Source organism: Myripristis murdjan, chromosome 10, assembly GCF_902150065.1.
Source record: "Myripristis murdjan chromosome 10, fMyrMur1.1, whole genome shotgun sequence".
Classification (NCBI taxonomy): domain Eukaryota; kingdom Metazoa; phylum Chordata; class Actinopteri; order Holocentriformes; family Holocentridae; genus Myripristis; species Myripristis murdjan.
In genome coordinates, this window is record NC_043989.1 from 30,989,214 (window position 1) to 31,016,011 (window position 26,798).

Below are 26,798 nucleotides of genomic sequence, written 5' to 3' on the forward strand. Positions count from 1 at the left end.
ACTTGATATTGAGTGAGATCTTCCAATGTGCTTCACTTTATTGGGAATTCGGGTGTTGTACGGATGCATCCAAGATTTTTCCAGTTTAACCCAAGTATTAGTTTATTAGAGGCAAATCCATCCTTCCATCTTGTGATGGAAGGATGGATTTGCCCTAAATGGGAAGATAGCTGGTACAGCGTTTTCATACTAAATGATCACAGGATAGAAGTTTTTCATTATAGAAATTATAGAATTTCAGAAAATCTTAATGCATCACATATTTCCATTCTCATCCCACATCTGCATTATATGCATGTCTTTTTTCCCATGCCACTTTGGAAAATAATTACTTTATAACAGTAATAATCATAACACTCCATAGCAATTATTATGCTGTAGAAGGCTGTGTTTATCAAATAACTATGAGGAGAGATAAATATTTCGGCGTTATAATTTCTGTATTATAATCACACAACAAACTATGTTTCAGAGCAGCAACTGAGGCAAAGACATACTGAGGGGTAATCGTTGTGATGTAGGAAATTAAGTCCAATTACTCTACTTTAATGTGTAAAGAAAAAGGCCATTTTTTCCACAACTGTTCATTATGACTGATTTCCTTATGTAATGCATATGAGTTTTCCTTATAAAATCAACTAGTATCTATTGCTTTCCATGTTGGATCATCAATACAGGGATAGTGTAAGTATTCATCAGTGTGTGTGTGTGTGTGTGTGTGTGTGTAGGTTTTTTTTTTTTTAATCTATTGAAAATGCATTCTTATATACAAACATTTCAGACATGTACTCAATATAATGTACAAAGAAACAGGCATATGAATGAAAAAAAATTATAATAAACAATATTAAACAATATTAACTTCCATTATTATAAAATCAGTGTAGAATAAATATACAACATACAAATTATTCCTCTTTCAAGAGTTCACAGGTTGATAGTTTTATTACTTGTCTTTAGTGTTTAAAAGTTTGATAATCTTTATGTATTCCTCACATTAACATAAAAAAGCAATGAAATGGGGGGTAACCTTTGAAATAATGCACTTTACGTGTATGTAAATTAACTGTATAGAATCAGTAAGTTTACCGTGAAATCAATGTTAGATTTATCATGTTCATAATAAATAATGTCATTTTTACATTCAGTTTTAACATTCATCATCAGCGTGTTTTTTTTTTTTTTTTCAACTCATGAACAAAGAAAGTGACAACATTGTTTACAAATATATGAAGCATTAAGACAGTAACATAAAATATTGGCAAAGAGAGAAATACAGAAAAAAAAAAACTGACAATAAAGCCCCAAAACAAAACTACTGTATATGACAATAAACTCACTTAAAGACTTTGAAAATATTCCATACAGTCATTGTTTTGACAGCTTTTTTGTTTTGTGAGGAAGAAATGGCTGACGAGTAGTGCTCCAATTTCCAATTATTGTACAAATAATTGAGTTTTAAAATGTACATTTGTGAATAAGGAATTTGGCAAGAAGTAAATCTAAATTAATAATTAATAATCATTAAAAAAAAAAAAAAAAAAAAACGCATGACATTGATGCGCGTGTGTTGTGCTGGAGGTTCGCCGTGGTTACGTCAGCACGGTGGTGCGTCACCGCTGAGCCGCTGGATCCGCTGTGGCGAGGAGGCGGCGCGCCGGAAAGCTACGGGGTAGCAAGAAACAAACAGGAATCACAACAAAACTTCTGGAACTACGCTCGCATTCCGTTTTTCCATTTCGGCGCAAGACATCGATATGTATTCGCAAAGTAATTTGTAAGGAACACCAGTCGGCACGGTTCTTGCAAACGCTTGTTTTTGCGAACGAAGTGAGCGTCTTGGCCTTGTCAACTTGGCTAGCTAACGTAAACGTTAGCTTCAGTTAGGCCTAGCTGGTGCTAGCCGCGAAGCTTACTTTTCGCTAGCAAAAGCAAAACAAGGTAAGGGGAACAAACTGGTTATATTCCCAGCATGCACGGGCAGATCACATCTCACGAGACCAAAGTATTACTTTTGGCTAAGGACAAAATGATAACGGCTAACTGTTGAACTACAATATTAGATAACGCTAATCGTATTGGTTAGCTAACGTTGTATCGTAGCTAGCTAACGTTAGCTATTTGCTAAATAACGTTAGTTCTTGTTCGTTTACCTGGATGCTAAGTTACTGGACTGCAGGCATCTCATTAAAAACAAGAAACATAACTATACGGCCATCATTATGAATAGATACTAACCGTTTAGTTTCAGTGGCATTAGTTATACTACTTGAGTGTTGCTAAGTGTATGTTAGGAGCGTACGCTAAGCACCAGTTAGCTAGAGTGTTAGTGAGGAGCTAACGGTATCGGAGTCGCACACACTGGACTGACGTGCCAGCCCGCTCATAAAGTAAACACTGGCTTGTCTGGTGTGAGTAGTTACTGTCACGTCTACTCAGTCCAGCGCTGTTTCGCATGGCTAGCTTTGACAGTAATGCTCTATTACCTCTACCTTACTCATAGTAGCTCTACTGCATTTGTATAAATGGTGGCATTTAGCCGAAAACATTGTTTTCTCCTCGAATTTAATAGCCATGATCAGCCCCAATACATACCCATGCCTCATGTAAAGAGAAATCAGCATGTCACACTGCTTTCATTAAGCTGAGATTTTATTGTTGTCAAAAGTACATAACTCCTACATGATTATAAAACTTTTAGTAATTTATAGACTTGTTCTGCAGTTTCACATACAGGCAATACACACGGGCTAGGATGATATGTTTATCTCCTGATTCAGTCAACATTACTTGGGTGCCCATTCAATATGTACTGCGATTCAATATTATGATTTGTTGCTATTTTCTTTATTCAGTTTTTTTTTTTTTTCAATTCCTCTCTAGTTTGTGGTTTTAATGTTTCATGAGGCTGTGATAATAGTAAAGGTCACTACAGGTCATTTTGTGCAGTGATACCAAGTTTCAGAAATGATCTGACTAGAGTGAAATGGCTGCTATGGGGGCTAACATCATCACACATGAGAAATATCTGGTTCATTGCATCCACAAGAGGCTCAGCTTTCCAGTCAAAGCCAACTGATGCAACTCCAAGACTGTTTAGGATCCAGTCTGCACAAATGCACCATTTTACAACAGGCCACAAGAACACGTTTGGACTGCAGGATTTGTGGCCCAAACTGCACGGGATTAGCATAAAGTGGGCATGTCTACAAAGGGGAGACTTGTGGGTGCCCATAGAAGCCATTTTCATTCAGAGATCTGCAGTTCAGAGGTCAAGGGATCAGCTTTGGAGATGGTCTTGCGAGTTTTAATTGATTCAGTAATTTAAAAAAAAGTTAATCATTTTTTTTCACCCCTACAAACTATACAAGGGATGGCCATAGTGACCAGTTTGAAGTCATCCTCGGAGTACAATTTTCATTGAAAAGATCTGCTCCGTGGCTTGTATGTGTGAACCCGGAGACCCTAATGAAGTGTAAAAGTTTGCTTGATTAGCAAGGCCATATTCAGTTGCCAAATTGTTTGAATGCAGTTTGGTGTTCTTTCCTTACAAGATGTTTTTGGATCTTAAGTCATGAGGAGAGAAAGGTTGCCGTGAGGCTTTCACATGACCCCCCACACACGCACACACTTGTGTTTGAGTGAGACAGCAACAACTATCCAGCTTGGTTGTGCCAACACAGCCTCTCCTCCTCCTTGAACCAGTGTGCTTTTTGTTTGGACAGGAATGAGTGATGACCTCTGTGGTGGTGTCAGACGGCGGAGGGAACATGGTGGAGTATGTCACTGTGATCGAGGAGCCCCAGCAGGTAGGCAGATAGCTGCCAGTCTGGAAGGCAGCAAAATGCTGTATTCAGGCAGAATGTGTAAAGGTTTTTTGAGGTGGTTCAAGTGCATGCAAATCAGTGGAAAGAGGCGAACAACTACATGGCCTAGAGCTACACTCTAGGCCATGCAGTGGTGAGGAGGTGTTTGCACCTTTTGACATTTTTCAGTTTCAGAAATTTGTCTGTGGCAGTAAGCAAAAGCCAGTGACTTTCAAGCAGAAGCTTATTCAGGTGCTTGTAAATTTCCACCCTATCACATATTATCTCTGGAGAACTGTCGTTGGGTGTTTGGGAGCAGTAACATTGTCCCAAGACATTTGACCAGAGAGGTTATGAAAACTAGATTCTTCAAAGAAGACATTGGTGCAACTGCCAGTCCTGACACTAAAGATTTAAATTCAGCATGATAGAATAGACAAGTCCAGATGCTGTCCAGTTAAACAGCACATTTCTATGTGTGCAGCATCAACTTTTGCTGTGGTTCAGAGATTTTCAAAGCAGGAGGCGAGTCTCCCCTGGGGGGCTGCCAAACGATTTCAGTGGAGGCTCATGAAGGGTTTCTAATGAACCAATTATTTAAAAATCAGTTATCAAATGGACAAGGTGTTGTAGAACAGCCAAACGCCTAGTAGTAATCTTACTGTTCCTGCTTTTCCAGAGACAGACCATACTAAGAGATACATTTGAAGTCACATCTTTTTATGCATTTCCTTGCACTTTGTTGGTCACTTTCGGTGGTTCACTGATACTTACGTCCAAGTGGTTTTTCTTTCAGTGGCAAATGGGCATGTTTTTGATCAGAAAACAACTGAATGTGCAGAAGCAGTTAGAAATGTTGTCCAATGCACTCAGCCGCTGAAGGAAATACTGGCCGACTCATCAGTTGTATATACAAAAAAATAATACAACCAAGGTGGTAAAAACTCAGTAATGGACTGTTTTGGGACAGAGAGAGGAAAACGGCACCATCCTCTTAAGACCTGCTGCCAGTGTTCAGCTGTGTGAATTGAAGACAAATCGTAGTGCTGCAAAATGCCAATATGCAGTGCTAATGGCATCGTTGAGTAAAATTGCACCTGAAAATGACTAAAAAACTGCAAAAAGACTCCATGCTATTATCCCTTTTTTAATAAAGTAGGAAGGAAGAACATTTTACGCAGACACACTCTGACTTAGTCATTTAAAAAAATCATCAAAATTGTCTTTCAAATTATGTGGGCAGTAACCACCTCCTTCCAGTCAGGTTTGGAAACCTTTCCATCATGATCCCAAGGAGTGTAACAAATATCCAAATACATGGTTTGGTTCAAACTTAGATTTTTGAGCCATAGTTCGGCTCATACCTTGGTTTACTCTTGTTTTGCTTTTTTCTTGGGAGTGGAGCTAGTGACAGTGAATAAGAAAATCAACATTTTTGTTGCCTATTTACAAGGATACAAGGACGTTTATTGGTCATTATACAACAGGTTGTATAATGAAATTAAAATGTGGTTCCCTCTTGACTGATTAATTGATTGTATAAAAATAAAATTATTAAACATGGAGGAGTGCAGATGGTGCTGCTATTTCAATATTAATGTTACATGGCTGTTGAAGCTAAACTTGTTTAATGCATAAAGTGATATGTTATTGGTTAGAATCAGTGTTAGGAAATTAAACAGATCATAAGTCCCTCTCTAATATTACCTGTTTAATGTTGCTGTGAAAACAAATGTCTCCTTCAAACAACTGAAATTATTCAAGTTTCTCACCAAAAACTACCTTTTACAAGATTATATCTGAACACATCATGATATCATAATAATTTACCATCACTCAATACTCCTTTTCATTATAATTGAACTTGCTGCAACCTCTCTATGATGTTCCAACTCAGTCAGTTATGGATCCTCATCCATGTTCTGTCCAGACTTTTAGGCTGACTCGGGTAAGATGCAGTTCTCTTGTGTCGCATAAATAAATGAAACAGGTTTGACTCACTTCAAGGGAAAAACGGTTGGTACCACGAGAACATTTCAGAATCATGATATTTTTCATGGGCTTGCGCCTCAGTTAACTGGGAGGAAAGCCAGTGATTACTAACAGTAACAGCAAGAGACTCTCAGTTGTTGTCAGCACCCAGTAGTGGAAAACACTGATTGTACTTACCATGTGTCCCAAAGTCCCTGTTTCTCACTTTTCACTTAAGTTTTCTCCCCCATCCTCCATCTCACCACCATAGTTTACAACTTGCACAAACAAATCACGTGTTTGTGTCATTGTAATTACCATCCATGTGCTCCACAGTCAGGCTGTATAGAGCTATACATTGTATAGCTACAGCTATTCTATACAGTGGCCTTATGATCTTTACACTTGGGGTCTGTGAGATTGAATATGGAATTGCAACTTGAGACAAATGGATGTTTGTATTGCAGTTTCAGTCTCGCTTTCTGAACTGTTACACCACTTATGATCTCCCATGTAATGCCCCTTTTGCCACTGCCATTGACCACTACAATCTCAACGCCTTCCTTATCTTCCTGCTTTGTTCCTGTTCCTGTTTATTTCCCGTTTCTCCTGCGTTTTGCCTGTTACATTTTGTTTTAATCACACCTTGTTGCCTTTTTGTGTGCAGAGCGACCAGCCAACTGCTGAGGAGGAGGAGGTCGTGCAGCAGGAGGTTGAGGCGGTGATCATGGACGGCGTAGAGGAGGAGGAAGAGGACGTGGAGGAGGAGGAGGAGGGCGTGGTGCTGCAGGAGGAGGAGTGCCCAGCGGTGATCGTCGAGGAGGTGCCCAGCGCCCAGGTGGAGCAGTGCTACGCGGCCCAGGTTCTGGTCTACGACGACGAAACCTACCTGATGCAGGACGTGGCTGAGGAGCAGGAGGTGGTCACGGAGGTGGTGGAGACAGGTGAGAGAGACCTACATGTTTATGAGAACATCTGTCAGCTTGTGGAAAAACTGTTGCATCCTCAAGATTATTAAAATGTCTTCAGTTAATTTTTTGGAGGTTTTATTTTTCCACCAGGTAATGACTGGATTCTTTGTACTGCATGTCCACTCTTGGATCCCACTTATGGAATGTCATGTGTCTTGCATCAACTTGTCTCCAGCTGTGATTTATTTACAGGACAGTTATCAAAAATGCATCTTTGGCAGGTAGATAGAAACCTGATTGGCCTCACACCAGGTTGTCATTGTCCCATTAGTATTTTTGAGCTGTGGGTTCCCTGCCCACATTTCCCATACCTTTTTTTTCTTCCTTAGGGTCTTCGGTGCATTCACAAAATAAGGTCTGTGATTTACATCAGCCTCAGAGACTTTGTCATTTTAAATTAAGGTTGCAAGATATGGTTAAAAAAAGTCACACCACAATTATTTTGATAGATATTGTGATTGTGATAATATTATTTGATAATATTGCTTAAATGAGGATAATGTAAAATTTTTCCCCCCTTCTCTGGCTTCTGCACTAAACCATTGTGTTTTTTTAATCTGGAGGATATGATTTGTAGGCCACGGCATCCCTGTAGCTCCACAATACTTATGATGCTACAGTTTTTTGCAGCTGCTGCAGAAATTGATCATTGTCCTGTCATGTTTTGAATTACACACATTCTCAACCACAAAAATTTAAGCTGTCATAAATTAAGAAGTTGCTAAACTGAAACTACAGCAGCTGTCAGAATAATTACACCTCATTACATCAAAATATCAACATGTTCAGTCACATTCTGCTCAGCTACATGTGCTCTGTTCTATAGCTTTGTCTTGTATTTGCTCATACTTCTCTTTTCCACAATTTTACCATTGACACATATATGAAATCCAGGTTTGTTTCAGCAGATACAACTAGGTAGCTACTTAAATGTAGGAGGATATATAAAGTGATATAATTGCTGTCTGATCGCTAAATGCACATATATTTTAATGCCAGGTGTAAATGTGGCTTTGTATGATTCCAGAACTGGATTAGCAACACAATTTGCATTGGATGCTCTTTAAACATAGGTGGAAGTCACGTCTCTCAGTAATTAAATTACTGGTGTCCTTTTCCCGTATTTAGCCTATTTGTTGTTTCAAGGCTTTTGTGAGCTTTGTTCAGCTGAAAATGGCCTGTTTTTGCCACCTTTGTTTCTTTATTTTACTTTTTAAATTTGTATAAAATTAATTTACAGTTGAATTCTAATAGGTATTTTCTGAAAACTTTAGATATCTGGTATGTTTTATTAGACAATCTTTAATTTTATCAAATGGTGATGAGTCAGTCATTGTAAAGAACTGTGGGTGTGTGTTTGAACTGCCAGATGTTATTGTGTGACAGCTGTAGGTGGCCCTCTGCTGGTTGCAAGGTGAGCTTGTTGCTCTGGCTCATACATACAGGAAACAGGAAGGGAGGAGTTGGCCAACAGCCTGCCACTGTAAACAAGGAAGTGTCATTTGAAAATAGTTCAGCTGGCGGTACACCACTTGTCAAAAACTATTTCTCACTGACAGGAGGATGGGTTTTTCCCTAAATTCTTCACTGATCAACCATGCCCATCTTTATTTTTCTTTTCCTTCATGATGGTGTTGTTTTGTTTTGCTTTTGTTTTCTTTTTTTGTCTTTTTGTTTGGCAAAGGTGAATGTGGTGACAGGTATTGTCTGCTTTTCTTGCCTCTGCTCCTCTCACAGTGGAGATGTCAGGCCACGACATGGTGTGTTTTGACAAAACCTTTGAGGCGGCTGAGGCTCTTCTGCACATGGAGTCACCTGGCGGCCTTCACAACGACCGCAACACAGGTACACACACTGTCAGGAATACCTGCCCTTTAGTTCTTGATGAATAGATGAATTTAATGGGACTCATATAGCATCTTTAATCTATGTATCCTTGTTGGCATTGAATACATTAATATTTTTGCTTTGCATAAATTTTGTCAAATTTAAAGATGAAGAATATCAGTTATTTGTAGTTTCAATTGGTAAATGAACCCTGATAAATGAATGTGCCATATTGGTGGGCAAAGCAGACACCAAATAGAGAGCACAACTCGTATCTAACAGTGTGTGTTTTTTCCCAGTGGAGGATGTTATGATGGAGACGGTGGTGGAGGTCTCTACTGAGTGTGGACCCATAGAGGAAGACTCCTTCCCCATTCCCCCCGAATGTGAACCAGCCGCTAAGAAGAAGAGAGGAGGTCAGTGTTATCACGGGAGCAGACTCCTCTGTGGTCCTCTTCATACTGTTCATACTGTGTCTTTCACTACAGGACTTCCCTTTCTGTCAGTCTTCCTGAATTGCAGTAGCCTCCAAGCTGCCTCAAAGCTTTTAATGGGTGGATGTTGGCATCACAGCACTGATGCAACTGAGCAGCATCATTAAAAGTGGCTCACGTTGCTTGAATCAGAAGGGTTGCACTTCAGTTAGAACAAAACAAAATTCATTATTGGCACAGATAGTAAAATAGGGAGATATTCCCCCTAAAAGAATATGTGGGGTCAGCACCATAGAGCATTAAAACTAGCTAAACAGAATCAGATGAACAGCAGTGAGACAGTGAGCCATTCCCAGAAAGTCAGTTCTTGATATTTTTGTATTGTGAACTGGAGAAAATAAACAGATGGTGAATAAGCAAATACACATTTCTATGTGCTTAGATGAATGACATCTTGCACAGAAGCACATAGCCTCAGTGCCAGTGGAAATGCATTATGGACTTCATGCCATCCTCTAATTCCGTCTTTATTATAAATATAGGGCTGTATAACAAGGACAGAAATAGTCTGTTTACTGATAGGGAGCTTGATTTTAATAGGCTGTTTCAATTGCAATATTAATATTTAAATTGTGTTGTTATTTTATTAAAAAAATGATTGGTAAATAAAATGTTATAGTGTAGCCTAAATAGTTACAGCACTGTGAGTGTGGTCTAAAACCTAGGAGCAGTCAGGACGCAAACCAAGCGAGAGAACCACGTTCACAAATCAACGATTTCTCATGTGAAACAATTTCGACCATGTCCAGTGGTTTTTCAAAGCTTCTGGCTATTGACTAACAGCAGCACACTGACAGCTTAGCTTGTCTATTCAGAGAAGCAGTATCACTTCGGCTTATTTTTCATATTCAGTCTATGTTATCACATGCATACTCCTGCTCATTCACTGGTAGTTGAATTGTTAGGTCTGTTTGATAAGTAATTTACATTTTTAAAACAAATAATAATTTAACATTGGCTAATAATTTAACATATTGTTAAATTATTGGAGTCAAGCTTACTGGTAAACATCTACTCCTTCAAGATAATTTATTATGTTCTACAACTCATAAACATACACTGACACTACATACCGAGTGTTTGAGCAACATATTTCCTCTGTGCTACAAAAAAAGTACTCCCTTGTTGCATCCCTGAATTATTCATGCTAACACTTAAGAATATGCTAATAGCCAAAACAGGTGTAAGTATTGTACCTGGAAATATCAGCATCCAGGTATTTTCAGAAGAAGAGGTGGTGCTTTTATCTGCAGTAGTAGCTCAACAGCCAATTAAACAATGTTGCTCTATAATTTGTGTTTTTGACCACAGGTGGACGTAAACCCAAGACACACCAGCCTGCATCCAATGGCTCCTTTGACCTGGGGATAAAGAAGAGGCCAAGGGAAGGCAAAGGTGGGCTTAGGCTATGTCTTCTGTTATTAAAATGGGGGCAGAAGCATGCACAAATGCTGACATTTGTTAAAAGTTTGTGGATTTTTAGAAAAATAAAGTGAGCCCTTAAATGTTTTTTAAAATAAATGGATTGTCTTGAAATAAGATCATTTTCCTCTACCTGTCTAATTTTAAAATTAAGACTGCCTCTAACATCCTTGTATTTGATGTCCAAGCAAGAACCACAGGCCTTTTTGTTTTTTTAAAAACCCATTAAAAACAAGTGAGAGACTAACGGGCAAATGATGGTTCTGAACAAATGTCAACTTTAGTTGTGTTGTGTGGTGTTTGGTCCAGGCAACACCACCTACCTGTGGGAGTTCCTGCTGGAGCTGCTGCAGGATAAGAACACCTGTCCCCGCTACATCAAGTGGATGCAGAGGGAGAAGGGCATCTTCAAACTGGTGGACTCCAAGGCTGTGTCCAAGCTGTGGGGAAAACACAAGAACAAGCCTGACATGAACTACGAAACCATGGGTCGGGCGCTGAGGTCAGCCTGGGGTCATCTGAGTTCATCATATTTATTCAATGTAGTAAAAACCAGGCCTTATTAGTAAGAGGTTTTGAAGGTCACAGGGGGCATTTTTAGGTTAAAGCCGTTGGTATTCACTATCAACAATATTCTCCATGTGTATGTTGAATTCAGATGAGAAAGGTCAAACCTTCACCTCCAAAACTAGGACCATACTCGCATGGACCATACTAAAGTGCCCAGTGCAGTGCCTTGACAATGGTTTTAAATACCCTTTTTGTGTGTGTGTGTGTGTGTGTGGGTGTGTGGGGGTGTGTGTGTGTGTGTGTGTGTGGGTGTGTGTGTGGGTGTGTGTGTGGGTGTGTGTAGGTATTACTACCAGCGTGGCATCCTGGCCAAGGTGGAGGGCCAGCGGCTGGCCTACCAATTCAAAGACATGCCTAAGAACATCCGTGTGATTGATGATGATGATGAAGGCGAGGAGGTGGAGGACAGCGAGGGGGTGATTGCTGCACAGCACCTGGTTCACCAGCAGGGCCCCGTCACCCTGGCCTCTGACCCTCCCGCTGCGAGCCACCCTCAGCAGACCTACGTCACCGTCATCCCCACCAACGCCACCACCACCAGGTCACTATTCCGTTCACTCACTTTGATTTTTAACAGTGTTCTTGTGGGGCATGGAATATCAGGGATAACAAGGAATTTGGAAAGCTATATTCCAAAAATGGATGCAAGGAAAATATCACACCCAGTTACCTGGATGTGATATTGTATATTGTTATTGTTTGCTTTATGTGCTAAACATGTGTTATGCCTGTGTTGGGAATGAATGGAGTGACAGAAATAAAGTGTTGTTGATTAGCACCTCAGGGTGGCAGCCTAGAGGAGCAACATGAGGAAATTTACCCACCATGTGGACTCATATCGCACCCAGTAAACTAGATGACCCAACATTCTGCAGTTCAGTTAGTTCAATTATGCTCTAAGGAGTAATAATAATAAAAAAAAATAAAAGTTGAAAGTGAATATTTTGCAGCCCTTGCATCAGAACTCTTGCTGTGTGTCACAGTGCTGTGTACACACTGTATGTAGAGGGCAGGAGGCAGGGCAGGGATTCGTCTAATGGCTTGTGTTTTTTTTGTGCAGGACCATCCGAGCCATGCCAGTGGTCATGGCCAACTCGCTGGGTCAGGTGACGTTAAACTCTTCCTCCATCCTCACCACCACTGCCGGAGTCCCAGTAACAGTAGGCAACGCCACCACCAGCGCCCCGCCCAAACTGGTCATCCAGGCTCTGCCCACCGTGCTGCCTGCTGGTTCCAAGGCAGGCGAGAAGATCACCATCATCACCATCCCGGCCAACCAGTTGGCCACGCTAATGCAGGGCAACCCGTCTGGCCAGCTAACACAGCTCATCCAGGCCAAGCCCGTGCCCACCCAGCTAGCCCCGGCCGCAGGCAAACCCGCCGCCACTCATACGGTCCAGCTGACAGCGGGCCGGCCGGCGCCGCAGCTCATCCTGGCCAAACCGGCCGCGGTGGCTCAGCCGCTGCCCCAGCTCACTGTCCAGGTGGGCCAGCCTCACCCCACCCCGCCCAAAACACCCATCCAGCCCCCAGACCCCGTCCAGCCTCCCCCCTCCTCCAGCACTCAGCCTGACGCAGCACAATCAGAGGCCACAGTGGACGCTCCGCCCCCCTCCACAGCCCAGCCGGAGGAGCAGCGCTCCCCCCAGTCCTGCCCTCCAGCAGCAGATACCCCTGCATCCTGAAAGCTCCGCCCACAGGCTGGGGAGGGGCAGGGCTGTAGAGGAAATGACTCTGGACACTGCTGAGGAAGCAGAGGACACATTCTGCTTCCCCACCTACAGAGCACAGCTGCCCTCTGATTGGCTAAGGTCGAACCCCATTGACTATAGACCTGGTGTTATTCTCCAGTGAGAAGCCTGCTCTCATTACGGGACTGCTGACCTTTTGGGTTGAAACCCCAAAACTAGAAAAAGGGACTCTATTGTATAAACACACATTCTTCAGAGCTCATACTACCCAGAAGACATGAGCAGCCTTAGATTGTAAATAAACAAAAAAAAAACTTTTTGTAATCAAACGTAATATAAAAAAGCCTGACGAGACTTTGTTGTAAAGAAAAATAAAATGGAAAAAATGTTTTTTGATACTCAGCGGGTATGTATCAGTACATATAGTTTGAATACATTGCTGTTTTTTTCCTGTTTCCAGTCTTTATGGTTTATCTGGATCTGTTGTTTTACAGCACTCTCATTTTCTCCCAACACTTCATTTCCCTCGTCCTTTCTTTTTTTTTTACTGTTCATGAAAAGGGAGTGAAGGGACGTCTGTCAAGATAAAAACTAGATTGTGTGCTCCATATTTGAAGTATATGCTATTTTTTTCTTGTACTATCAATGTATTGAAGTAGATTTTACTGAAATATGTATTATAAAAAGACAAATGTGAATTAAAACTACTTGTTGTAATTGATTTTGTCCAAAGACACACAACACTCTTCAGTCTAACTCTCATACCCAGAGCCCTGAGCACAGAAAGAGGCTTTAATCCCCTGCTTCCAAATTGGGTTTTCCAGCTGAAATAAAAGGTTCTGAATGAGAGTGAAATGAAATCTCATGCAAGTATTTCCTAGACTCCTACATTCTTGAAGAAATGCCTGAGGTCAGTATTGTCTCCTGGGGTGTTTTATCTGTATGTTGACGTAAACCAGTCAAACTAACATCACTAAATGGTGCAGGTCACATCTTTTTTGGGCAAAGCCCACAGAGCAGTGCCTCAAACTTTATATGAAGGGTGTTTTACTGTTGGCAGCTGCAGTTAGTGGGCTGATAGGTGAGTGGGTCATTTTCTCTTCATCATAGTTTGATATGTAAGAGCAAAAGGATTGATCTTTGTTACAGAGAAATAGTTGACAAGGTGATTTAATTGACAGTTAACATGGTAAGATGACATTTCAGCCACTAAGAGAGGCCTGAACAAATATTTCTGCTTTTTTTGTGCCAAGAAAGTATTTTGCAGGTTAGAACATCAAACCACTGCAACCAGTAAAAAAGGACAATACAAGTAAAAATCTCAATGATTTATTTTATAAAGTAACATTTTCCCACATACTCAAGGGCAATATAGTCACAACAGCACTGTCATGATTACTGTCATTGCAGAACTTTGGGGATTATGCTGATCCTAAAATAGTACACTATATTCAGTATTATAACTTGTTGCTTATGGAACAACCAAGTCATTAATATAAAAATATCAATAATTTAACAAAACTGAAGGGTAAGTCTTCAGTTTTCATGTGCGGGCACATGATGGTTCCAACTGCAATTAAAACCCCACTAAGTAAAATAAGTCAAGTATATCCCATAGTTACTTCCCCACTGTCGGAACAAATTGTTCTATGTATTCTTCTGTAAATTTAGAGGATTTAACCAAGATGGTGAAAATGCAGTCCTGTGCCAGAGCAGCAGGTGGTTGCATTAGCTGCCATTTCACTTAAACCAACTCAAATCTCTGAAGACAACACATTTCTGGAGGAACTTGCTAACTCAGGCCACCTGCTGGTCCATGCTGCTCTGACTGGCAGCCTACATCAGCCTATGGGGCTGCTCCCTGAAGCTGATGTCACAGAGCAGCGACAGGTGGTCGGAGGGGTAGTGGTAGGAGGGGAGGCGGTCCGGGCCGATCTGCTCCTCGGTGGGAAGGTCCAACAGGGTCTCCACACTCAAGGAATCATTGGTATACCAGATATAGTCCAATGTGCTGCAGCTCTCTCCGGAGGGGCGGATCTTCCATGTGGTATAGGCCGGTTCCGTCTGCCCGTCAGAGCTCAGCAGCTTGTAGGCAGAGTCCAGGCCGAGGGGGGAGGAGCTGAAGCGCCGGTAAACATCCTCCGTAGGCTCGGCGTTAAAGTCCCCGCACACTATTAAAGGCACGGCACCTGACTCGGCCTCGCTCTGGCTGCCACTACTGCCTCGGGATGTTATGTTTCGCAGGTTGTGCAGGAGATCGGCGCCCTGCGCACTTCGTAGCCTCTCCCAGCCACTGCGGGCTTTCAGGTGGGTGACGGCGACGCAGAGCCGCTGGCCCGTTGCCCGGCATTGCAGCGTCTGGACGATGGCTACCTGGTTGGTGGGCAGCATCATGGCTGACAGACGCAGGTGAGACGTGGCCAGGAGGGAGAAGCGTGAGTGGCGGTAAAACAAAGCACAGCCGTCAGGACCGTTGTTTTGCTCTACGTCCAGACAGGGGGACCAGGGTTTGGCGAGGAAGCTGCAGTGGTAACCCAGGCCAGCCATGATTGGTTGGAAGGTGTCGTAGTAATGATCCACCTCCTGTAGACACAGGATGTCGGGGCGGTAGGTAAGGATCTCCTCCAGGATCAGATACTTCCTCTCCTGCCAGTTGAGAGCGTCCAGCGGACAGCGAATAAAGCCATCCTTCCCCTCACCGAGGGCTAGAAAGACAGAAACAAGAAGACAGGAGAGATGCGGGTGAGACATGGATGATCAAAATTCAGAAACATCATCATCCACCCTTCAGTCTGACTGAGCTGTTTTAAGGTGGATAGTGATATTTTTGTGTTAAAGCTACTGACTGCAGATATTTTGTGCCAATATCTTCAACCAGTCTTGGACAGTATTTATTCCAGATTTTTATTTTGGAATGGTAGAAGAGTGTCTGAAATGATCAATTCTATAAACGATATTAAAGATGGATGACACTGAATCAGATGTGTTTTTTAATGATTGGACAATATTAGCTCCCTTAACCTTGGTCTGAGCATGATTCATTCACACCACTTGTGCCACTATGCTCCATGTTTTATGCCATAGAACTCTACCTTGTGCCAGTATGTTCCACTGCATGACCCGTATGGACGGGTTGAGGCTGTGGTTGTGGTGGCAGGGTGCTGGGCCGCTGGGATACACAAGATCTCTGTGTGGCCGGGCGGGACGCCTCTGCAGGGCCTCCTCGCACTCTCTGAGCAGCTGGTCCGGGTCAACCTCAGCCAGACCCTCCTGGTCCACCTCCTGGTCTGGGTTCTGCTCTGCATATGGGTCTGGCTGGGCCAGGGGGGCACTACTCAGCGTCTGGGCCAGTGTACCAAACAACCTGCTGCTGTTGCTGCTGCTGCTGCTGCCCATCGGACAAACTGGAGAGGAGACGGGACAGAGGCACACGGTTACTGAAGGTGCTGCATCATGTCATCTATCACAATGGGCTTCTAATCTATCACTATTTTTGTGTCCGAAAAGTCTGGGACCACGGGGACATGTGATCCTTGACTTGTCTCACCCACAGACAACCAGTGTAGTATCATCTGATCATTTGTGCAGTAAATATTTAATCAACCTGCATCATATTGATTTTATTAAAAGACTGAGCCTGATATATCAGTCTCACCCTAATTGACACCTTTAAATCAACAGCAACTTCACCAGCTTAATGTTGCTTTCTTTGTCATTTTATGGATTTTAGTTTGAGTCAAAAGATGACATGCATTCTAATTATGGCATTACAATGTGAACAGCATTCCTGTGTTCTTTTGTGAATGAACTGGCTTTAGCACAAAGGCTGCACGGCCAGTTCTGTAATCTGATTATCTCTATTAGTCAGACAAGAGGAGAAGAGCTAGGTCAAACAGACTGGATATGTGTCACTGACAGCTGAAGAAACAGGAAAGTGTGTATGACTTTCTATGATTAAAAGATAGGACTTTGTTGAAAAAAAAAAAAGCATGACAAAATTAGTGTTTTGTAATACTGGTAAGGTTCAAACTTGGGTCAAAAACTTGCCTAAATGTTCACACACAGCCTTGACAGTATTTGTTAAGGACAGACTGCTGAATTTGTCTTGATATTTTCACAATTGTTCAGTTAATATTGAGCTGTATGAAGGGTGCAACCTGTCATTCTATTAGTATTTCTGATAGATTAACTAATCCAGACAATGTCTAGTAAAAATGTGGAAGTGAAATTGAAATATTCCTCAGTATGCTGGGGACTTGGTGCAGCCTCCTGCAGGAATATTTACTCCACTTTCAGAACCACGGCGTCAGATATTCTGGACAGCTGCAGGCTGACTCCCCCCTTACCATCACTAGTAGCCATTAGAGTAAATGCAAAAGTAAAACAAAGAGAAATCCTGTTTCTAGCTTAAAATAAAAATAACTGCATGGTTCTTATCTTGTTTGTTACTTATATTTTCAGGTGTTAGGAATGTTTATTTCTGCTATTGTGTTGTTTTGAGCCTAGTCTTTTTATACTGAATCATTCTCTTGTTAGTGATACTAGTAAGAGTCCACAGAGCTTGGCTTAAATTCTGAAAATGTACCTGTGTCAGAGACACAGGAATGGGGAGAGTATATTTCCTCTTCTATTCCTTTCTATCTGCATGTCAAGACGTTTTTACTGCGAGTAGGAATTAAACATAATACTGGTTTCTAAACTGAAATGAAAGCCAAAATGACAACTACTCCTCCCAACATGTAACTGATTGGTCACTTGAAAAACAGCAAATGCCCTGGGAAAAAGCCATATTTTATGAATGAACAACCTATGGCCTTGAGTTTAGATAATGAAAGGCATTTGAAGACTGTTCCAGGAGCTGAAGACACTCACTTCATTTGCTCTAAATTTAATCCCTTCTCAGCAGGTTCTGATACCCAAGTCCAGCATCTGGACTTGAACATGGGACCAATTTAAAAATAATAATAATAATAATAATAATAATAATAATAATAATAATAATAATAATAATAAAATAAAATAAGAAACAAAACTGGTAAACCACAGTATTTGAACATAGCTAATGAAAGCTGTGAAAATATAAATGGGCAGAACTGAAGGGACATGGATTTCAGTTGTGTTTAGCAAAGCCAGAATCCATATTGTCCTACTAAGCCTGTTCTGGATTCATCTAAGAGAGGACATGTAGGAACTGAAGCTCACTGTGCTGTTGCACTCACTGTAAATGATATATCAGACTTTTAGATTAAATGCTCTTACTATTGGCTGCTTATAATTTTTGGTGATCTAGGAATTGAAATCTGCTGTTGTCACTGTGTAGAAGTGAACCAATGAAATAATGAAATGAATAAATGTCTCACCCATGGCCTCCATGTTTAGTCAAATGCTTCCCTCCCTGGTGTTTCTATGTCTGATGCCAGATGAATCAACTTTCACTTTGTGGCTCAGCTGTCCTTCCTTTTATCCTCTCTGTCATTTCAGGGCTACATCTCTGTCTGTCTCTAAGCCCGTCTGCTCTGACTCATCCTCTGTCTCATCCCACTTCTCTCTAACTCCCATTCTCTCTCTTCCAATGAATTACCCACACCCATTCCTCCCTCCCACCTTCTGTCTCCCTTGCTGGATGACACAGTAAGCCTGTCTGAGACATAGAGGCAAGAGGGACAGAGAGAGAGAGAGAGAGAGAGAGAGAGAGAGAGAGAGAGAGAGAGAGAGAGAGAGAGAGAGAGAAAGCTCTGCACAAAACATGAACACATTAGAGAATCTTAATTTCCTAATTCCACAACTTTGAACATATTTCACCAAATGACAAAATCAAACTAATTTTTGGAGAAAGATGGGAGTATGCCGCATTAGCTGAAAAATGCCATGTCATTCAAAGACAAAAGCAAAGAAAACTAAAAAGTTCCACAAATATGGTAAATAGGATCTACTAATTGCTTTGAGAAGTTTTTTTTTTTTGTTGTTGTTTGTGTTGTCGCAATCTTTTTAACTTGCATTGCCTTAACACATGGTATGGGCTCTTAACCAGTGAGCTAGCGGGGCACCCCAGCTAATATTGGTTTTCAAAAACAAAATAACAGCTATTACAGATATTCACTTTATTTCTCTTCTATTTAATTGTTTATATTGTTTATTCTGCCATTTTACATTCTAGTTCTGTGCTACTATTCTAATCTATTTAATTTTATTTTTTACCTTTGCTGCTGCAACAACCCAAGTTACCCACAGGGACCAATCCATTTGCTTTTATCATCATTACTATAATGAGGGAAAGAAAGAAGGCATGTGGGTGGTGTGTGTGTTGGAGGAGTGGATGGTGTGTGTGTGTTGGCATTGTTAAGGATGTTGCCTAACCGGTTTCATAAGCAGGAGAGGCCAGAGAAAAAAACTGACATGTTTCCTAACAGGTGGAGATGGCACGGATATCTGGACACACAAGAGCACAGCTCACTCTCTCTCTCTCACACAAACACACACACACACACACACACACACACACACACACACACACACACACACACACACACACAGAGCATAGTGTTCTCTATTAAAACAGAAACAGAGAGACTATGTACTTTGCTGCCATCTATGGTGTTGGGTTGTGCTGACCTTTAGCCGCAGCTTCAGTCACAAAGAATCCCCTCTCAGCCGGGTCAGTGTGTGTGCCAGTACTCAGTGTTCCCACAAGTTCATTCTTGTCATTACAGGAAAGCCTCTGAAATAGAACTTAGACCACCGTGGGGCGCTAAAGCCAAACACGTTGACCCAACCAACACACATCTGCACTTTCTGAACACATAATGTCCATCTTTACTGAAATGTGCCAGAGGCCACTTCTAATCTGTAGTCCCTTGACAGATGTAACACTGGCTCCCTGAAAGTGAACAGAAGTGACTTAAAAAAAAAAAAAATAGTGCCAGCATACAAAATTATGGCAGAACCCTGATACAATGAGACATGTTACACCAGCTAAAAGAAATGGAAATACAGACAACATGCACTTAACAGGACTACACTGAGCAGGGATAGGAACATGTGTTAATCATTGAAACTGTAATTTCCAGCATGTAGCAGAACACATACAAAAACAGAAAGCACCCAGAGCAACATAAGCTCTGGAGGTTACAGCAGCAGATGAAACATACAGCAGCACACAACAAACAGAGCAAGAGACAAATTACACACATATGACAAGGGGACAGTTCATACAGTTATTGAAGAGAAAGACATTAGTGAGGCGGCAGCAGGGTAGAATATATGTTTCTGCGTCCTGGAAGATTTGATTAGAATTGAACGCATTTTAAAATGACAGCTAAATGCCCTGAAAGTGTGGACTGCTGGGATTTTTGTTGGAAAAGAACTGCATTGCTGTGAGGCTCTGGCTGAAAAAGGCAAGCTTGTGTCTTGTAGATCCATCAGTGTGTATAAAATCCTCTCTTTTAGTGTCTCTTCTCTTTTACAAATTTTATTGATTGAAATTTTACAACTCTCTTTTTTTCATACAGTGTAAATCTAACCCTCTTTTCTATCATAACAGGTTTTGCTATTTACATACCATTACTGCTGCAATCCAGACTTTTTCTCGTGTGTATTTTCAGTCTTACAATTCTTATTACATCTGAGTAGCACAGTTGTTGGTTATGCTCATATAAAAACCCTGTCCTTGATTCTGTTCTTCTTTGACATATCATCCAATTACTTTGTGTTGATGAAAATGCCCAATTTCACCAAAGGGATGATTTAACTTTTATCTAAACTAATTATTTAAAAAAATTAAACATTTTTTCATTTTTGTAAGGAATTCGATCAAAATTTTGTATTACAATCAAGTTTAAAGTCCACCCACAGACAACCAGTGTAAATTGATCGATAAATACAATATGTAATCAGTAAAGCCTTATTATATCTAACAAATCAGAGGTGGGCAACACTGGTGACACCAGATCTGATTTGAAAATACTCACAGGGAACAGACTTGATGAAGGTAATCTCTCACAGTTTTACAGACAGTTTGAACACTCTTTTCCTGGCCGTCGTGCTCGCCTTCATCCCCCCACTCTTCTTCCTCTGCTTGTTAAGTTGAACAGGCACGAGTAACTGTTCCTCTCTCACCAGAAGACTCAACAGCTCACTGTGTACGTGTGTGCACGTGTACACAGGAATGTGTGACAATGGGACAATCCCTGTAATTCTTATTGTGGCAGCCAGATGTAGGATGCAACTCACTCACTGACTAACCTATTCAAGAGGGCTCTGTCTCTCTCTCTCTCTCTCTCTCTCTCTCTCTCTCTCTCACACACACACACACACAAATTAAATTAGAATCCATTGCAGTGTAGGCAATCCAGAGGGGAAACTCAATAAACTGGAATGTGAGCCAATAATACACGGGCAGGAATGCAGAGAACCTCATGCCATACATTTCCACACAGCAGTTTGTGTGTCCAAGCTCAGTGTCTCAGACCGTCTTAAAGCAAACTTGAACTTTGGTGTAGTGTTGGGTTGTCTAGTTCCCTGGATGTGATATGAGTCCAAATCACCTCATTAGTTGCTCTGTGCTCCCCTGGGCTGCTAATCCATAATACTGTGTCTCTACCTCTCCATTCACTTCCATAGCAACACAGCTCCCAAAATAACACTTTTAGCACACAAACAAACACAAACACAGCAGATCATGCCAATGTTTAAAAAAAAAAAAAAAAAAAACAAGTCCCAGTACCCATTATTTGAAGAAATGAAATGACTCTATTCTTGTTATTTTCCTTTCTGAATTGGAAAGTATATCAGGTGGGTGGCGTCTACAGGATCCTTCTGCATATTAACCTTGCACTAGGAAGCAATGACCAGTGTTTTCACAAATAATTGTAATCAGACAAAAAAAAAAAAAAAAAACTGGCACCAGGACTTTTATGTTATCATGATCCATTTCATTCATGTTCTTTTATGTGTTTTAAGTGTTATTTTGGAGGCCCTTTTGCTGCACCATGGAAGTAAATATTAGCAGCCCTGGGGAGCACAGGGCAACTAATGAGGAGATTTCACCACCATGTGGACTCATATCACATCCAGGGAACTAGACAACCCAACACTCTAGCAAAGTTCACTTTTGCTTTAAGTGCCAACTCACCATTGTAAACTCCAACAATACACCTCTGGGTTGCTCAAAGGGTGCCTCTCAATCTACATGTGCACAGTAAAGCAAGACTTTGAATGCAAATGCGAGATGAGATAATTAGCACTGCTTTAAGTTCAACTGCACAAATCTAGTAGAAAGTGTGAAGCGTCGTTGAGGTACAATGCGACACTTAAGGTCAACCGTGCGCTGTCTGTCACCACAGACACCAGTTTTTAATGGCTGTGATAACACAAAATGCAGGGAATATTTATCAGTGAGTGATGAGTTTAATTATTGTTGTGTGAACTTGTTTAGCATTAGATTTCATGTAACAAACACGCATTTATATGTAAAATTTAATAGTTAAAGCTAAACACTTTAGCTGCAAAAAATAGGCTATACAGTAATCCTCTTCTCATGTGATAATTAAATTAGATGAGGTTAGACAGAGCATAACTCTGTTTTTTACATCCTGCTGCTGTACAGTGTTTGTCCATTGAAAAGAAAAAAGATACAGCAAAACAATAAAACGTACTTTCATAATGGGAACATTTTGCCTCTATGTCAGACAATAAAGGACTGATATCAGCCCTATGTATCAGTTCAACCTTTTCTTCCTCTACAGAGGAAAAGGGAACATGATAAAAGTCCAATTCTAGGATTCAGTGAAGCTGCTGTTTAATATAAAGCCAGTGCTGGGTGAAGTGTTGGCTTGGCTCTTCTTGGTTACACAGATAGAGATCAAATTCCCGGTCGGTTATCAGCACTGAAGCAACCACATGACAATTAACCAAATTAGCGGGGCAGGACATTAGATTAAGTGGTATGGGCTGAAAAATGAATGGGGTCTTGTTCTATGAATAGGACATGTAGAATTATCTGTGGGTCTGATGATCAGACACTGGGCCCGCTATGAAACTCTTGAATTCCACTGTCAGACGGATTTTTTTTCTTTATGAGAATATAAATAACTATATTCTTTAACTGAGACTGACAATAGTGACTATACTGACCATCCTGATCATCTTTAAATTTGGCCATGTCATTTGATAAAAATGAAAAAAGAAGTATTTAGTGTTTACCTTGCAGCGATGCAGTCTACGTAACATGTTCAAATTTTCACCAGCACGCACTTGCACCATATAACCCCACAACTTACATTCTGTTTGCATTTCCAATTCATCTCTATCTACAGTCTTAATTTGTCTCTTACAAAACTGCTTTATTTTTTAACACTGTTGTGAAAACAATCATTAACTGACATCAACTGACAGCTAAAAACGTATCTGATGCATACTTAACTGAATCTGATCGAAGTAAATATATTCAGGTCAGGGTCTTGAGAGATAACCTTGATCAACTCCCTAATGAATATGTAATTAATTAAACTGTGTTATAAACTTCATATAAACAGTGGGCAACACTGACTGACTGGACTTAATCTTTAATAATTAGACCAATACAAGCCTGATTATGAGGTTAACCCTTGCATGCGGCCCTTGTGCCATCTTGTTCCTAACTGGATCATTATGTAACCCAATGTAGCCAATCCCATTACAAAGGGAGGCCAGTAAAGATAGGTATGGAGTTGGATAAGAGTTTTAGCCACCGGGGGCCTCACACACAGAAACACACATAGGCTGTACGTAAGCCTGCTAATTTAAGAAACTATTTTTTTCTGCTCACCCAATCAATACAAGGTTGTCTAACAAGCGTGTTAGTGAGTTGACCAGGACTATGAAACCAGAGACCTGACCTGTTTTCCACTGATAACACCCAAAATAGACAAAACCTTCATCCTGCCTCTGGTTTTCACTCTTCTGTGTGGCATCCTTGAACTGAAATGTAAGTGCTGACCCGGCTTTCTTTATAAAGGTCTGACCACCATATTAGCTTTCACCAACTTTAAATGTGCCCATTTCCATGCAACAACTGACAAGCACTCAGCATTCAACCCAAGGTTTTCAACATGGAAAATGGGAGTTGATATCACAGTGGGACATAGTGGGACACACTATCCTCTGAACCCATGGATAATGCAACTATCAGAATATTCATGCATACTTGTTTGAAATCTGATAAACATGTCTCACATCTCTAAAGTGCATATGTATTCATCACATCTTGGCGTCAAATCTCATCTCGTCTGCTGCACAGGTAGTGACGAAAAAGATCAACCAGACACCGAGTGTTGACAACAGCAAGTGTAAAATCTTTCATGAACTGGGTACAAGTTGAATTGCTATTATGTTCTATCATGACAGATATAGGCCTACTAATAGAGCAACAATGGATCCACTGATAAATTCATCAGATTACTATTACAACATTATTTCTCCACTATACGGTAACTGTCAAAAGAATCAACTTTATTTATGAAGCACATTTAAAAAGAACAGAAAATGTTCACCCAAGTGCTGCAGAATGAAACAATTTTAGTTTAAGTTTTAGATGTTTTACCTTCATTAAATAAAGCTGTTCTATTTTTATTTGACTTTATCAAAGTCCTTCTTATATGCCTATTTTAGAATTTGTTTACAATTTTGTTGTCTATTAACTTTTGAATGGAAGTTAAAGGGCGATAAAGCTGCACAGTCACTAATACTTGCTTGCGTCAGCAAGCAACACAAAAGATGGGCCAAGTGGTTAATAATTAAAAGTAGATGAGTTTCTGCCCTGCTCCATGTCTGGACTACAGACATCTGCTCCCATGTAACTGTGGTGTAGCAGTGTCCCATATCCAGTGTGCTGTAAACTTCTGGCCTGGAACAGCAGCCTTAATGGGGGGCAAAGGTCAACAGTGGGCCCAAGTGTGGATAAGAAGGAGTCTAGGGTGGAAATGGTAGAATGGTGGGCGCTGGCTGTTATGTAATGTGTTGCATATGTATACATAACACACACGTGTCTCCACAGTTTCAGCGAAGTTCATGTATCCCTTGATTTGCATTACCTCCTCCACGTCAGACTCTTAAAGTGAAAAGTTAAGCTTAAAAACGGTGTCACTACAGTAAGTAGTTCAGTAAAAACTTATATCAGCTTTGATGATGCTAACTTTCTGATTGCAATGACATAAAGGCCATAACCCTGAAATTCCGCTCTCACTTATACAAAACTTCGCCATGAACTCTATTCAGTTCGATACAGTATTGATTATCAATAAATATTCCAACTCATGACGAACAGTTTAACACTTATGTTAATTGTCAAGGTCTTCTGATAAATTCGGCATACATGACCCACTAATCAACACTTTGTGTCGATATAATCCAAAGTTTGATAGTATTTCAAGAGGTATCGTTTTGAAATTTCCAAGGGCGCAAAATAGAAGGACCCTTCTTTTAAAAGCTCAAACTTCATTCAAAAAACAGCTGTTAAGTGAATAATATGAATGCCGAATTAGGGACTGGCTCACGTTGATTGGGTAAAATGTTGGGAGTCGTATTTATACGACATGAAACCCTTACTCCTGTTTTTTAACGGCGTCTTGTACACAGGCCTAAAGGAGGTTTGACAGCAGAGTCTCACAGTCAGTATCATCCATGAGGCGTACCTGGTGCTACCCCGTTGGGTGATGCTCCACTCGGCTTCACCTGAGGTTTGGTCCCGCCGACTCCCCCACCTCCAACGGCGGGGTGACAGTACCGTTGGCCCCCCGGGGCTGAGAATCCCCCCGCGGGAAGCTGCTTCCTTGCACTCGGCCCCCCTCGTGAGGAGTAGCACAGTTGGTTGAGGAGAGCCGAACAGCGGCGGGCTGGATTCATGTCACCGCAGTGTGTCCCGAAGAGAACTAGGTATGCTGTCAGTCCTGACACTTGTCTTTTCACACACGCCAACAAAGCCGAGCCATATATTCAGCGAAAAAACGTGAGAATATTCCCTCTAAACATGGTTTAACACAATGACTTCCTCGACGTTTGTTCTGTTGAAGGTACAAGAGAAGCCGGCAAAAGTTACATCATCATTTTTTTGGTGAATCACGGAACATTTGCCACCGAGGGGTGGAAGGTGAGTGGACTAGCCTCTGACGCTAAACCCAGGACACTGATACACACTACGACTAATTATATTTTGAATGTTGCCTATGTAAGCACCGTTAAAATCACCCGACACTTTAAATATCGTTTTCAACTGAGAGAGAGTCTACTTCAAATGTATCCAGCTACCATGTCCCCCCTCTTGGCAAGAATAGTTTCCTCCGTACCCAACGTGTACTTGACTGAAAGAGGCGGGTGCCAAAGAAGTGACAGCTCGGTTTTTCCATAAATAAGCCAATCAGCGTTCAGTGCGCTTGTTGGAGGAAAATGACGCTGTTGACGTCAAAGAAAAACGCACCCCCTCCTCCGCCTGTTCCCTCAATGTCCTCTCCCTAGGTTATGTCAGGATAAGAACTGCCAAGTACATCAAACCTGTCTGACCTGGATGAGCTGGCAGGTGATTGATACTGCCAGCCACAGTCTGAACAAGTAACAAAACTGAGGAAGCCCAAATATTTTTTCTTTTCTTTTTTTCCACACGAAGGCTGCATAATATTTTTTTAATAACAATAAATAATAATACCTAATCAATTTCATCAGTTATTGCTTCAGTTTATTCTAGAAATCTATAAAAAGTAATCTTGTTAGGTTTTGCTGACAAAGTTACAATTAAATACAGGGATGTTTGCACATATCATTCATGTAAAATGATATTATTGATATTATTAGCATTTACCATAGAGCTATACTAATTAGATCTTTCTATCTTAGGTATAGTTCACCCACTGCAAAAATGCCCCCAGCAATGAAATGCTCAAAACAGTCTAGACACACCACTGTCTATACATTAAACTGTGCCATAGTTTGCTTCATTGCTCTGCGTAAGCAAACTTATATAAGGGGATGAAGGGTCAGTGATCTCAGAAATGCTGCTTTTCTTTGTTAATCATTCAT

At 41.0% G+C, this 26,798-nt stretch overlaps 2 protein-coding genes across 3 annotated transcripts; one reads left to right on the forward strand and one right to left on the reverse strand.

Moving 5' to 3' along the window:
* The first annotated feature begins 1,602 nt into the window (after positions 1–1,602).
* elf2a (E74-like factor 2a (ets domain transcription factor)) lies at positions 1,603–13,239 on the forward strand. Its single transcript, XM_030062217.1, has 9 exons — positions 1,603–1,941; positions 3,726–3,809; positions 6,445–6,721; positions 8,486–8,593; positions 8,875–8,991; positions 10,381–10,464; positions 10,801–10,993; positions 11,345–11,602; positions 12,122–13,239. The coding sequence occupies exons 2-9, from the start codon at positions 3,735–3,737 to the stop codon at positions 12,744–12,746; spliced, it is 1,737 nt and encodes a 578-aa protein (XP_029918077.1). The 5' UTR covers positions 1,603–1,941; positions 3,726–3,734; the 3' UTR covers positions 12,747–13,239.
* An 826-nt stretch (positions 13,240–14,065) lies between these two features.
* On the reverse strand, positions 14,066–26,065 carry nocta (nocturnin a). Of its 2 annotated transcripts, none has more exons than XM_030062430.1 (3): positions 25,421–26,065; positions 15,845–16,156; positions 14,066–15,457 (listed from the first exon to the last, which is right to left on the reverse strand). In XM_030062430.1, exons 1-3 carry the CDS (start codon positions 25,629–25,631, stop codon positions 14,589–14,591), a joined length of 1,392 nt encoding a protein of 463 aa, XP_029918290.1. In that variant the 5' UTR covers positions 25,632–26,065; the 3' UTR covers positions 14,066–14,588. The 2 variants fall into 2 exon arrangements, with proteins under 2 accessions (XP_029918290.1, XP_029918291.1); XM_030062431.1 differs by lacking the exon at positions 25,421–26,065 and adding an exon at positions 18,113–18,244.
* Positions 26,066–26,798: the final 733 nt, after the last annotated feature.

Bases quoted from the DNA above. Each gene is read 5' to 3' on its own strand.
- elf2a (XM_030062217.1), top strand. From the start codon at position 3,735: ATGACCTCTGTGGTGGTGTCAGACGGCGGAGGGAACATGGTGGAGTAT. The intron at 3,810-6,444 runs GTAGGCAGATAG...TTTTGTGTGCAG, and splicing joins TGATCGAGGAGCCCCAGCAG to AGCGACCAGCCAACTGCTGA. The intron at 10,994-11,344 runs GTCAGCCTGGGG...GGGTGTGTGTAG, and splicing joins ACCATGGGTCGGGCGCTGAG to GTATTACTACCAGCGTGGCA.
- nocta (XM_030062430.1), bottom strand. From the start codon at position 25,631: ATGAATCCAGCCCGCCGCTGTTCGGCTCTCCTCAACCAACTGTGCTAC. The intron at 16,157-25,420 runs GTACGCCTCATG...TCTCCTCTCCAG, and splicing joins ACCCAACGGGGTAGCACCAG to TTTGTCCGATGGGCAGCAGC. The intron at 15,458-15,844 runs GTAGAGTTCTAT...CTGTCTTTCTAG, and splicing joins GTGGAACATACTGGCACAAG to CCCTCGGTGAGGGGAAGGAT.